Source organism: Filobasidium floriforme, assembly GCF_021052385.1.
Source record: "Filobasidium floriforme strain CBS 6241 chromosome Unknown HD553scaffold_1, whole genome shotgun sequence".
Lineage (NCBI taxonomy): Eukaryota > Fungi > Basidiomycota > Tremellomycetes > Filobasidiales > Filobasidiaceae > Filobasidium > Filobasidium floriforme.
The window spans coordinates 724,041-736,879 of NW_025763622.1; the positions used below are offsets into that span (position 1 = coordinate 724,041).

Sequence of the window (12,839 nt, forward strand, 5' to 3'; positions counted from 1 at the left end):
GAGTCACACGTATTCGCGGAAGTGACCGAATTCTCATAATTTCGTCGCCTAACAAAGATGCAGCCGCAAGATCACTCGATATCTTCTTATGATTCAACCCTTCCCTAATTCAACAATCTGATAGCTACAATGCTCAGGAATCAACTAGTATCAGGACTACGAGCTATCCCGAATGCTCGATCGGTGCCATGGCTCGCTGCCAATGACCAATTCCGGTGTAAAAGCAGCTCTGCAGATCGCCCATCTTCAGAACGCAGAGTCAAGGATGTCAAGAAGACGGTATCGAAAATCAAAGCCAGTACGTAAATCTCAAGGAACCGTGTCATAACATGCCAAAGATGTGTTGCTCACCCCATCGACTCCGCCGTTGCAGACTCCCCATTGGAACTGCGATCCATCCCGTTCGATTATGACCCATATCAGACGGCCATGTTCATGCGGTCCTACCTGAGCCGTCCAGTACCCAGGACTCCACAAGCGCATGAGGTTGAGCATCAACGATTCGAAAAGCTGGAGGGTATAATCAAGGCTGCTCCGAAATGGACCGTCAACGCTGTCGTCTGGAATATGCTTCTCAAACAAGCAGGAGCTTCGAAACGATACAACAAGATGTTTGACCTTTACAATGACGTGAGCCAAATGTCGACTGTGGATCTGTTCATGTCAGAGCGAGTCACTGAATGTATTTGCAGATGAAGAAAAGGGATATTAAGCCGACTACCAGAACCTGGGCCACTCTTCTCACCTACTTTCCTAAATCCCTGGAGCAGAACGCCGAGAAGGTGCTGTCTCGATATACGCTTATCTATGACGAGGCACAGACGAGGATTCAAAACAAGTTGAAGGCGAACAGTGATTCCGCAAAGGAGCCGGAAGATGGTCTGCAGGTCCTTGCTGATTCCGACACGCAGAGGGAGGTCACCGGATCGCGTTCGGTCGGAGTAATGAATAACGAGCCTGACGCATTCGAGGATCCTCAAATCGTCTCGACGCAATACATACAGATCTTGACGCATTTCGGAAAGTTTGACGAAGTTTTGAGGGTCTTGAAGAGCATGCCGGCGTCGGGTCAGCATGCACCAGATGCTGCTACTTTCGCTGTCGTCTTGAAAGCCCTTCTCGACCGTGCCAAGCGCTTCAAGACGACTCGAACGAGCCAGTCATTAGCAGCGGAGCTTGGACCGCGGATCATCATGGACGAGAGCGGCCAGTCTTGTGCCAGAGTCATTTGGGAACGACTTGTCCAGGGGCATCGAGGTGCGATGCAGACCAAGGGAACATATCGCACCCCGCTTGACAGCCAGAATGCTGTTCAAGCCATTCGTGCGTTGACTGAGGGGACAGAAGAAGATAAGACCCTCGCCTTCGAGCTCCTACCTGAGCTGTACGGCTTGTCGCGTCCTGGCGAATCTGCCGTCGCACGAGCGGACCAGAAAGACCAGACGAACCTACCGACATTGCAGCTGGACGATCGGGCCGCCGAAACCATCCTGAATCTCTGTCTCGGTACCAAGAAGAACCTCGATGCCGCACATTTCGCAAAGCAATTCCTCGATCGACCTGACGTCCTGGCCCGTTTCCGCCAACGACAGTGGCAGCTCATGATGGCTGCGTTTGCAAACGCCCACGATTCCCATACGTGTCAGCGACTGATGGAAGCTTTCGGACCGAAGAATAAACAACCCCGTTGGTCATATCAGACCTATGCGTACCTGTTGAAATCAGCGAGATGGACCAAGGACATGGACCGCTTCTTGGATCTCATGGAGGAATACGTTGATCTGCCCGAGGCGTACGTCACGAACAACGTCCGCGGTAGGGAGCCCGGTCAGTATCGCAGCTTTTTGGAAGAGAGGGAGCTTCGGAAGGCCAGGCCAGCGCGAGATATCCCTCAACGAGTCTATCCTACTCTGGAAGTCGCGACTCTTATGCTGGAGACGGCTATAGACGGTCAGCGACTTTCTGGCATGCGACAGGCGCTGAGGGTGTCCGAGCTCCTAAAAGAGGGCGCGTTGATGCAGGCACAGACGCGACAATTGATTGACGAGGAGGTCATCACGCATTCTATTGAGCGTTCCAGCGGCATGCGATCGGCCGAAGATGAGATCAAGCCTCGTAACCCAGAAAAGGTGGAGAGGCGTATAGAGTTCTGGCGGAGACGGCGGTATGAGCGACTAGAACAGGTCCTTAACGCCGTCCTGAACACGGGGCGCATGGCTGAGCCTGGAAGTACCCCTCAGGAGCAAAAAAAGTGGGAACAGATGGCTCGTCTGGTGAGGGCCAAGTTGAGCCCGGAGGCGAGAGCTTCCTTGCGACCCGTGGCGGAAGACTTGGCCCCACCTCGCAACAACAGAGAGTGGAAGAGCAATGTACAATCGGCTCGTCGATTTGCGCCGACATCCCCTAGGAGGGAGCAGTCGGAAAGGGACGACTCGACTCACCGCCAAGATCGGCCATACCGTTTGAGCAATCGCGCCACTGATGATCGTCGATCGAACCATAATTCGGACCGGCGATAGACCGATGGGGTCGACGGAAAAGACAAAGCATAGCACGACCCAGTACGAATCATGACGAACCTTGCTGTATATTCGCCTTTTGCATAATTTTTGCATCATACAACCGCGATCGAGCGTAGCCGATCTATCTATCTTGTACATGCGATGTACATCTCCACACCCTTCACTATGCATTCCTCAAGCCGAAAAGTCCACCCTCTGCCTATAGCGACGCCTTGATGAAACCCTCCAGACCCCCGTTGACCCAAAGCTCTTGCACGCTCTTGCCAATAGCTCCAGCCTTGTAGACCTTTTCGCTCGACTTGCCATCGGGTCCTTGGGTGGTGACGGTGATCTTGCCCGTCAAGCTGTCCACCCTCACATCCCAACCGGGCTGGACGGTGAGCTCCCTGTCTTTACCTCCCTTGCCTCGCTGACCGTCCTTGGCGTATCGCTCGGTCAAGTCGCTGACCAGCTCGGGGCACTCGACGCAGATGAGCCCGTTGTTAATGGCGTTTCGCTTGAAGATGTCACCAAACGATCCGCAGATGACGATCGGGATTCCCGAGTACTTGATCGCGGTGGCGGCTTGTTCTCGAGATGAACCGGTTCCGAAGTTGTAACCCGAAACGAGCACGGCACCGGGCTTGACCGAGGATGACGGGTCGATGTTACCGCTCGGTCGAAGACCTTTGGCGATGTTAGCGAATTCGGGGTCGTAGTTTTCTGTCAGACGCGAATCGAGAGCCAGCACGGCATCAGCCACGAACTTGACATCGGTTTTATAAAGCCAATAAGACACTCACCCATGACGACCTCGGCCTGCCTTTCCGGGGTGATATCATCCTGATAAGTGTACTTGCCCGGGTACATCCCGTCCGTCGTCAGGTTGTCCTGAGGGGCGAACAACAACGGTCCGCTAAACACCTCGGGGAACCCGGCCATCAACTCTTCCTTGACCGGTGCAGCGTCGCTCTGACTAGCAGACGCCCTCGTGCTCGAGGTCGCGCTGGATTCGATGGTCAAGACGGGCGTATCGTACTTGGGCAACGTCGACCTGTCCAGAGATTGAGGCCCGGCAATCTTTCCCGCAATCGCACTCGCCGCCACCACAGCAGGGCTAGCCAGATAGGCCACGGCCTCGGGCGAACCCATCCTTCCCTTGTAGTTCCTGTTCGTCGCGCTGATCCCGACTTGACCCTTTTCCAACAACCCGACGCCCAAGCCTATACAGGGCCCACAACCAGCAGGGAGCGTCTTGCATCCAGCGTCGATGAGGGCTTGCCAGTCCCCTGCCTGTTCAGCGTCTTTTTGTACCACGCTCGAGGCGGCGGCGATGTAAAACTCGACCCCCTCGGCGATCTTTTTGCCACGGACAACGTCGGCTGCGGCCTTGATGTCCGACGCACGCGAGTTGGTACACGAGACGAGGTAGGCCTTGTGGATCTTGATGTCCTGTTCTTCCAGCCTAGGGAGAGCGGTGGCGACCTTGACGCTGTTGGGTCCCGAGACGTAGGGGACCAAGGTGGACAGGTCCAAGGTCAAGTGGGACGAGTAGAGCGCTTCGGCGTCCGAGGCCAGTTTCTCAGCAAAAGTCTGTTCCAACCTCTGTTCGTTCAGACGAGGGTGGGACTCGTTGGCAGAAACTTTCCCTTGCCCAGGCTGCATGAACCCTCGGAGCTGGTTCTTCTTGATCATCCCGTCGTACCATTCCCTCAGTTTTTCGTCCCTGGGGAACACACCCGCTACGGCACCCCACTCGGTCGTCATGTTGGCGATCGTCAACCTCTCATCGATCGACAGATACTCGACCCCCTCGCCGACGAACTCGATGGCACAGTTCAACACCTCGTCCTTGTTAAAGTTCCCCGCCAGCGCGACGATGACGTCCTTTCCCGTCACTCCCGGTGCCAATTTGCCCTTGAGCTCGACCTTGACGATCTTGGGAATCTGCCACCAGAATTTCCCCGTCGCCCAGATACCCGCAGCGTCGGTCCTGACAATCGCCGTTCCTAGACACCCGACCCCACCGTAATGGTTCGAATGTGAATCGCTAGCGACGACCATCTTGCCCGGCCAGGCGTACCCTTCCTCGACCATGATCTGGTGTCCGATCCCACGTCCCGCGGGGAAAAAGTCTACGTCGTGAGATTGGGCAAACTTTTCGATCTTGGCGTATTTGGCGAGGTTGGTAGCGGATTTGTTTTGCACGTCGTGGTCGAGCGTAAAGACGGGTTGACGCGGGTTGAGGATCTTGGAGCATTGGAGGGAGGTAAATCTGAGCGGGGGGCGTTCGGTCAGTAAGCCTTGGACGACATGTCATGCAGTCGAAAGTCGAGATGGTAGACTCACTTGCTGATAACAGGCCCGGTGTTGTCATGTGTCATACTGGTAACCAGATCAATGGCGCAAATCGTCAGCACAAACTTCGCTCAACCCGACACCTATGTTTCGCCCCGCAACACCGGACTCACACGTGCTCCGGCCTGATCATCACATAATCCCCACTCTTGACCTTTTTTCCAGCAGGCAGATCGACCGCATAGTCTTGTACGATCTTTTCGATCAAGGTCTGCGGGATGGACGAGGGCGTGGCCATGCCTCGACGGAAGAGCAGGGTGGCGGCGCATGGTGATGATGATGATTGAAAGGTCGGGGTCGTCCGGGAGAGGGAACGGAGGAGCCCGCTCGATCTGAATAGGGCTGGCATGATGAGAGGTGGAATCGTTTGCCAGGGAGAGTCAGGTGGTGGATGACTAGAGATGTAGTGTAAGCAGGGTGTTCACCTCGAAAGTCGACCAATCGATTCGTCTTGATTTCATTTCTCGGCTCCTCCTCCTTCCCAACATTTCCCGTGTGTTTACCTTTTCGGGTCAGAGGCTCGCCCTGAGGGGAACGGACATCGGATGGGTGAGAAACTGCTCGATGTCCGTCTCATTTGGTTCGATGTTGCGCGCGACATCACCCACCCTGTAGCGACTTCGCCAGACCCTATGGAAAAGGCCAGCACTCAGAGATGACCAAGATCTCAACAACAAGCACGGTAACACCCATTTTCGACCTAGAGATCATGACGAGGGGTTCAAAAGGAACATTTTGTTGCATTTGCAATTTGTTACAATTATATTTTGAACGGACTGTAGCTGCTTGAGAATTTCGATCTACTCTCTAGCCTGCAAAATCAAAGTTGATGAAATTACAAATGCAAGAAAATGTTTGTTTCACCTTCCTCATGAACACCATGATGACAGACATGTGGGTTACCATGCTCGTTGTTGAAAATATGGCCACATTGTGCCAATCTTAAAGAGATCCGATGCCGTCATTTTGGCTTTCGGGAGTATATTTTCCTTCCGAGAACAAACATCAAATGTCAACAAAGAGAGATCTTGCGTCAACATCATCGCAAACATCACACACAACCATCGGCTTATATGTACAAGGTGGACCTATGACCTGACCCAGAAACACTGGTGGTACTGGGACAGGTAACACTTCTGACGAACGCCACGATGGAGCGCTCCGCATCTCCCACCAAACGGCCGGCGACACCTCAATCACACATCAAATCCCTCTTCACCGCCGCATCCTCCTGCACCTCGGCCTCGAGCATCCACATCACCCCTCCTTCCGCATCTCGTACGAACCTCTTCTTCGTGACCCGACCTTTTCCCGAAGAAGAAACTCAATACGCCAGTGAGGAAAGTCAGTCGGGATTGAGGCGGACCTTGTCCTCGCCCATTCGTAGAGCCAAGGACGCGTTATCTTCGGGCTCGCAGACGGATACCGAGAGCCAGGACGAGCACGCGAGTCCGTCCAAGTCTCATCATACTCTAGGCCTTCGAAAAAGTCCGAGCTGGAGTGCTTTATTCTCTCCTTCGAAATCGCACAAGTTTAGACATCGAAAGGAACCTGAACGGCAGGATGGGTTGACCACGGACGAGGACGAGAGGGAGGAAGAGGGGGACACGACGACGGGGACGAGACGCGCTCGGAGTCCGTTCAAAGGGCAAGGTCGAGCGAATAATCTGAAAGAACGGGCTCTGGGGCTCATCAGGGGAGGAAAACGAGGGAGTTTCAGCAGTCCGAGGGGAGACGGTGAGTTTCCAGCCTCTGGATCGGCCGCTGGTTTCGGTCAAGCATTTTATTGCGCATATTGATGCGAAGCTGTGACACCTTTACAGCTGCCTCACCCTCGAAAGACGTTGAACTCGGTCATGATACCACGACGGACCAGAACCTTTCGAACGAAACGGGGTCGACGACTCCAGCCGGTACTCCAATCGCTTCGCGCATGTACGCTCGGCCTTCGAACGGACCTCGATCTCGATCGACCCCTTCACCAACAGCAGCATCAACATCAGCCCCATCCACCTCGATACCCGTAGCGTTTCCCGATCCTTCTCCGAAAAAGTCAACAACGCCTTCCCCGAGAAGATCAACTACCCCGTCGCCTCGGAAATCTAGCGCAAACACGCCTTCCCCGATCCGACTACCTCAACGCCCAGCTTCCGCTCTTCCCGTCCTCGAACCAAATGTCTCGACGCCGAAACCTTTCGGAACGGCCACGGCGCTGGGAGATGGTACGCTGGGACCGGCTGGGTCGTTGAGACGTGGGATCTTGAAGCTTGCCGAGACGCCTGGAAGCGGGAGGAGCGGTGAGTCGTGCCGCTTGCTTGTTGATAACTGTCTGGATATGTTCTTACTTATCGTTACCTCTTGTCTGAAACGCGTTTAGTACGCTTCGGATCAAGGAACGCTTATAGGATTTTGACGCCTACTTCTCCTACTACCTCGTTCACCTCCAATGACCAGCTTGGGTCTAATCTCTTCTCGCTGCATAAAAAGGGTGGTACAGACGACGAAGACGACGATGGAAGTGGCGATGAGGATCGAGACGCATCTCGGAAGAGAGTCGGTCTTGAGAGTTCTGTGAGCGCCGTAGGAAGGGGTCGACCCCCGATCAACCGGATGGGTTCGGCTTCGTCTTCCTCGTCGACTGGGTCGACCGGTGGAAACAGCCTGAATTCGAAATCCAACTTGAGCGCGAAATCGAATCCCATCAACGAGTCGCCTTCGAGGAGGATGAGCAAGAAATCGTCCATCGAGGAAAAGCTCAAAGAGTTGTACCTCGTCGGGAAAAAGACGATCGAGTCGGCTTCCTCCAGTTCGTCCATAGCTGACAGCGACAACGACGAGCAAATGGGCGCCCAGGATCAGTGGTCAGGTTTGGGCACCACACTGGACCTACCTTCAGAGGGCGCCTTTGAGGGATCCGAGTACACCGATTTCTTACTGGAAGACAAGCGGATGGAGGGGCTGCTACCTGGAGAATCCCCAATGTCGTTACGTGAACAACCCAGTATATCGGAACGGACCGTCCAGGCCGAGGTGGTCGGTTCGTCCTCGACAACGTCCACGTCGAAGAGTACGTGTCGTCGAAGCGTCTCCCTCACCGCATCGGAGCGAGAGCGGAACCGGATCATGCTCAGTATCCACGAGAGACAGCGGGCGAGAGCCGAAGAGGAGTCGACCGTCCTGGGCCTGCTTGGCGATCGAACGGGGGACACGAGCACGTCCAGGCGATCCAGTGATACTTTTGGGTCGCGAGGCAGTCCCAGCAGTAGAAGAAATTCAGGTTTCCGGCATAACTCGAACGTTACTACGACGCCAAAGACGAGTCCTCCTGCTCGGAGGGCGTCGTCAGCTTCGAAAAGGAACATCTCGATGAGAAACGTTTCTACGACTAGCGACAGAAGCTCCTTTGACGTGCTATCCCATTATGGTGACGAGTCGATGGCGCCTGCTAACAGGCAGACGCGAATCAGTAGCGGAAATAGCGCGAATTTGACGGTGGACAGCCCGAACCTGAGCCGCTGGTCGCCTGATACGACCGGAGAAGATCCAAGTCGGTCCAGGTCCGTCTCGCTGCCAACCTCGGAGGCTCGGAACAGTCGCACAGAGGCTTCATTGGCGGACGAGAGTGATCGGAGCGTGGGCGTCATGATCGTGCACGAAGATCAGCCCTCAAATGCTTCTGGCGAGCTATATGAAGCCTTTCAAGATGGCAGCGAAAGTATGAAGGATGGAACGAGCATGGATGACAAGGCCTCTGTCAAGAGCTCGCCAATGCGCAGGCTAAGCGAAGCGAATAGTCTGGCCACAAGCTCCAGCTCGGGGACATCGGATCGATCAGGCAATATGGCCGTCGAGGTGTCTGTGCTACCTGCAACACCGGAGAAGGGAATCAATGCCGACAAGACGATGTTCTGGACCCCAGGTTCGGTATTCCAGGACCTTTCGCTCTCGCAACTAGCTTCTCCTCCTAGCGATTCTCCGGCGACCGGCGAAACCTTGACCCGGTCGATCGTTTCCCTAGGTCACGCGCTGATCGCAGCCGAAGACGAATTCATCGATCAACTAAAGGCGGAGATTCAGCGCTGGAAGGATATAGCCCAGCATCTACACAAAAAGGCCGAAGCAGCCGAGACTAAAAGCCGAAATGTGACCCAGACGCAGGTGTCCGCACAGGGTCAAAGGCCTCGTAGCGATTCGGCGCTGGATGCGAAGTGCTCACAGCTCGCAGCTGAACTTGGCAAGGTGAAGGACGAGAAGCGGGAGGCCGAGATCCAGCTGGAAGGTATGCAGCGTCATTATTCGGAAGCGAAAGAGCGCGAAGAGAGGTGGCAAGCGCGTTACGAACTCGTCAAGCACAGCTGGGAGGCCGAGAAGCAGGAAAAGGAGGAGCTCGCAGTCAGAATGCGAGACGAGGAGATCAAGCGGCAGGGTGTTGACACTGAAGGCGAGAGTACAGGTAAGCGATTCTCAGGAGCCTGTTGCCAATTATCGGCCGGTTCGAAGCTAACACTCAGACCTTCCGCTTTCAGTACCGGCTCTGCGGCTGGAAATTGAGAGGCTCAACAAGCAGAATGCCCAGCAAAAACAGGACCTACAGTCCATGGCAGCTCAACTAGAAGAGCAGAGACGGCAGCCTGGCGAGCAAGAGGCAGTGCTACGTGCTCACGCCCAGAGCCTCGAAACGCATCTGGAGGAACAACGGGTAGAGGCAAATACTAGGCTAAAGGCCTTGGCAAAGGACAACTCGACCTTGAAGAAGCAACGCGACGATCTGCATGAGCATCGTCTTGATCTTGAGACGGCGTTGGACGCATTGCGCGCAGAGCGATCGTCTGTGCAAAAGTTGCAAAAGCGACTGACCCGCAAGCAAGCCGATCTCGATACTGAGCGAAACAAGCTGGAATCCGACCTCGATACAGAGCGAGCCACGATGCAGCGCGAGCATCAACAGGCCATCAAGGAGCGCGACGACACGCTCGAGCGTTACCAGGCGGAGTGCAGGACCAGCGAGGAGAAATGTCGAAGTCTGATCGTGGAGCGAGACGCCAGCTTGAGCAAAGCCGACGAGTTGTCTAGGGAAATGGATCAGATCGTCAAACAGGCTACCGAAATTGAACAGCAGCATGCGCGACTTGCAGACGAGATGGATCTCACCCGCCAACGAATTGAAGCTTTACTCCGAGAGAAAGAGGATCTGCTTGTAGAGCGGGACAATGCCTGTAAGGCTCGTGAAGCCGCTCTGACAGACCGTGCGACCCTCCTTGAGGAACGTGACGACGCTCTAAAGCGGACCGGATTGGTATGTGCCGTGGTAGTGTGTAGGCCGCCTTTCTGATCTGACCATCACGGCTCTCGGCAGCTTGAAACACAACTCGAAGAACAGAAACAGTCGATGGGCGCTTCGAAATCTGCCCAGGAGGAGATGCTGGGAGCCGCCCAGAGAGAGCTTCAACAGCGACGCGCAGAGGAGAGTCATTATCAACGGCTCGTCGAGTCGCTAGAGGAAGACCTAGCTCGGTCTGAAGCTGCATTGGCCAAGATTAAGGCGGAAACTCAGACTGTGGCAGAAAAGAGCCGCTTAGTTGAACAACAGCTTGCTCAAACCCAGGAAGGGCACGAGCAGGAGCTGAAGGCCGCGAGAGAAAACTTCGGCATATTGGACAAGGAATATGATGGACTCAAGGAAGACAACGCCACCCTGATAATTGAGCTAGAAAAGATGCATTCGCTACTGGCAGATACCAAACGATCGGCAGCAGCTTCTACCGAAACCGAAACCGCTCTCCACGCTCGCATTCAGTCGCTTGAGACCGACATTGAAACCTTGAAAAAGAGCATCTCCAGTATGCGACAAGAAAATTCAACAAAGGACAACCAAATAGAGAGGCTTCAGAGAGCTAGGGAGCAACTCAAGGACGATAAAGAGATGTTGAACATCGCTTTGGACTCGAAGCAGCAAGAAGTCGAGCTGGTACGCAGGGATCTGATTGTCAGGGTGAAGACCGAGACTGATCAATACTCCTTGCTTTCCCTAGCTCCGCCGCAAGTATGGAGACGGCCGCCAATCGACTCACACCCCGATCGATCAGCTTGGAGAATCGATATCTACAACACCTGCAGCCAGTCGTCTCGCCGCTAGCGTCCGCCGACACACGGCCAATCGTCGTCCTTCCGCCACAAGCATGACCACTCCTTTACCTAACCAACGCGCTCTCGGCCGGGGGACCCCTTCTACCATCAACGCTACACGCCGTTTCCCCTCCATACCCAAATCGCTGAATACACCGGTCGACGTGAGCCATGTCTTGAACTCGTCCGTAAAGTTCAATCGCAAAGCATCGCTTGGTCTTGCTTCCGCTAGGCGTTCGACGTCGATGACCAGCAGCAAGAGATACGACCGCGCAGATCAAGAGAGCCAGTCTCGCACCACAGAAGCTGAATACCGCGCCATGTCTCTGGTGCCTAGCCTGGAAGCAGTATGAGTTTGACTAGGTACCTGAATGGACATTATCCAGCCTGATGACGATGATGTTGTATAACGAATCTTATAATGATGTCTTGTTACACGAGCCATGCAGTACTAGTCGGTACCCCAAGGGAGGTAATCTCTGCAGCTATTACATGATCAATAACCTTACGTATCAGCTCAACCCGGGTGGGGAGACGACAAGACCCCTCACTTTTGTGCTCCGCATAAACAGGGCTTGAGAATAGCTGGTGATGCCTCTGCAGACGTATAGATCTCCTCCTCAGAGTCACAAGACGCGTTTCCGTAATCCCAGGTCAACTCTTCCCCAGCTGATACCGCTTTTCTAGTCTGTTACCCAGATGTATCAGGGGGTGATGTCCACAGCAAGGTAAAGCTTCAGACATACGAATATAGCTGGCCGGGGGAATGCTCTCGGACCCCACCTGACAAGTTGGATCAGGCAATTTGGATCGCACGAGTGATTCAAAAAGCGTCTGGCGGGAACTTTCAAGGTCAATAGCAGCAGTGTCGTATAGTAGCCATGGGGTCCACTTACGCAACGTTTCCTGTATGGGTGGCATCTACTCGGCCCCAGACTTTATCGTTCTCCCTCAAGGCCAAAATATAATTGCCCCACGAGGGGTGCTCCTGCTGTCTTTTGGTCCTTCTTCTCTGAGCTGTTTTACCAGAGATCAATTCTCCGGCATAAAGTGCTACGAACGATCCAGCTTTTGCTGGTTCGAGCGTCCTGCATGCGAAACCTTTTTGCACAGAATCTCTTGCGAAGTAGACCTCAAGCTGGAGCCTAGCTGTGAACATCCATTAGCTTTCTAGATGTGGGCAACTCATTCATCTGTACCAACCTGGTAGGGCCTTGAGTGACACGGTTGTAACAATTCTCTACGGAACATAGGCAGAGTGGGCCGCATTCTACCAGAGGCAGGTTACGGGGCAGGACCGAAAGCTGTAATCGCCCGAACCTATCGTAAAAGTTGCCTGACGATAGGTAGCGTGAGCTCAGGCTATACGGACGATTCGATCTGCCCGGGACTTACCTGTTGTCTCTACACATTCACACTCGCTAGTTATGGCACAGCGCTTCGCATTCGCTGCCTCATCGCCGCAACAAGCTTCGTCATCCAGTTCCGCTAGGTATCCTAGCGTCAAACCTGTTGATGAGATCAGATCGGCAGTATACTGCGGAAAAAGTAAGTTGTCAGGGAAGGTCTCGGCCAATAAATAAATCGCAAGAACGCTTGCCGTTTGAAACATTCCCCCGAGAAGACTTCTCTCCTCTCGGGAGATACAGATCTGACATTGCTGGCTCAATTCTTCCATGTAGGATTCTCACAAACTTTGCAAGCTCGATGAGTTCTGGTTGGCAATACGGCGTGAAGCTAACTATTGCAGCCCTAGTCAGTAATTCAGAACCACAAGCCTACTAGTCAGTTATTTGTTGTCTTTGTCGGAAACAGATCACGGCATCGGGTCGAAGAAGCGCAGATCGCTCGCAG

General features: G+C 54.1%; 4 protein-coding genes across 4 annotated transcripts; 2 read left to right on the forward strand and 2 right to left on the reverse strand.

The window, feature by feature from the left end:
* Positions 1–56: 56 nt before the first annotated feature.
* Positions 57–2,873, forward strand: HD553DRAFT_6407 (uncharacterized protein). The gene is made up of 3 exons (XM_046184382.1): positions 57–298; positions 374–630; positions 693–2,873. Exons 1-3 carry the CDS (start codon positions 130–132, stop codon positions 2,517–2,519), a joined length of 2,253 nt encoding a protein of 750 aa, XP_046040118.1. The 5' UTR covers positions 57–129; the 3' UTR covers positions 2,520–2,873.
* Positions 2,621–5,292, reverse strand: HD553DRAFT_6403 (mitochondrial putative Homoaconitase). The gene is made up of 4 exons (XM_046184378.1): positions 4,973–5,292; positions 4,851–4,886; positions 3,305–4,776; positions 2,621–3,224 (listed from the first exon to the last, which is right to left on the reverse strand). The coding sequence occupies exons 1-4, from the start codon at positions 5,206–5,208 to the stop codon at positions 2,722–2,724; spliced, it is 2,247 nt and encodes a 748-aa protein (XP_046040119.1). The 5' UTR covers positions 5,209–5,292; the 3' UTR covers positions 2,621–2,721.
* Positions 5,293–10,132: 4,840 nt separating this feature from the next.
* HD553DRAFT_302533 (uncharacterized protein) lies at positions 10,133–11,384 on the forward strand. Its single transcript, XM_046178758.1, has 2 exons — positions 10,133–10,827; positions 10,892–11,384. The coding sequence occupies exons 1-2, from the start codon at positions 10,249–10,251 to the stop codon at positions 11,336–11,338; spliced, it is 1,026 nt and encodes a 341-aa protein (XP_046040120.1). The 5' UTR covers positions 10,133–10,248; the 3' UTR covers positions 11,339–11,384.
* HD553DRAFT_302536 (uncharacterized protein) lies at positions 11,385–12,839 on the reverse strand. Its single transcript, XM_046178759.1, has 7 exons — positions 12,586–12,839; positions 12,381–12,494; positions 12,189–12,321; positions 11,882–12,130; positions 11,732–11,819; positions 11,537–11,673; positions 11,385–11,470 (listed from the first exon to the last, which is right to left on the reverse strand). The coding sequence occupies exons 1-7, from the start codon at positions 12,641–12,643 to the stop codon at positions 11,437–11,439; spliced, it is 813 nt and encodes a 270-aa protein (XP_046040121.1). The 5' UTR covers positions 12,644–12,839; the 3' UTR covers positions 11,385–11,436.

Coding starts and splice junctions, on each gene's coding strand:
- HD553DRAFT_6407 (XM_046184382.1), top strand. CDS start 130: ATGCTCAGGAATCAACTAGTATCAGGACTACGAGCTATCCCGAATGCT. Junction 299..373: donor GGTATCGAAAATCAAAGCCA/GTACGTAAATCT, acceptor CCGCCGTTGCAG/ACTCCCCATTGGAACTGCGA. Junction 631..692: donor TGTTTGACCTTTACAATGAC/GTGAGCCAAATG, acceptor ATGTATTTGCAG/ATGAAGAAAAGGGATATTAA.
- HD553DRAFT_6403 (XM_046184378.1), bottom strand. CDS start 5,208: ATGCCAGCCCTATTCAGATCGAGCGGGCTCCTCCGTTCCCTCTCCCGG. Junction 4,777..4,850: donor ACCGGGCCTGTTATCAGCAA/GTGAGTCTACCA, acceptor CCCCCCGCTCAG/ATTTACCTCCCTCCAATGCT. Junction 3,225..3,304: donor GCAGGCCGAGGTCGTCATGG/GTGAGTGTCTTA, acceptor CGCGTCTGACAG/AAAACTACGACCCCGAATTC.
- HD553DRAFT_302533 (XM_046178758.1), top strand. CDS start 10,249: ATGGGCGCTTCGAAATCTGCCCAGGAGGAGATGCTGGGAGCCGCCCAG. Junction 10,828..10,891: donor AGCAGCAAGAAGTCGAGCTG/GTACGCAGGGAT, acceptor TGCTTTCCCTAG/CTCCGCCGCAAGTATGGAGA.
- HD553DRAFT_302536 (XM_046178759.1), bottom strand. CDS start 12,643: ATGTCAGATCTGTATCTCCCGAGAGGAGAGAAGTCTTCTCGGGGGAAT. Junction 12,495..12,585: donor TCGGGGGAATGTTTCAAACG/GCAAGCGTTCTT, acceptor TCTCATCAACAG/GTTTGACGCTAGGATACCTA. Junction 12,131..12,188: donor GTCACTCAAGGCCCTACCAG/GTTGGTACAGAT, acceptor GTTCACAGCTAG/GCTCCAGCTTGAGGTCTACT.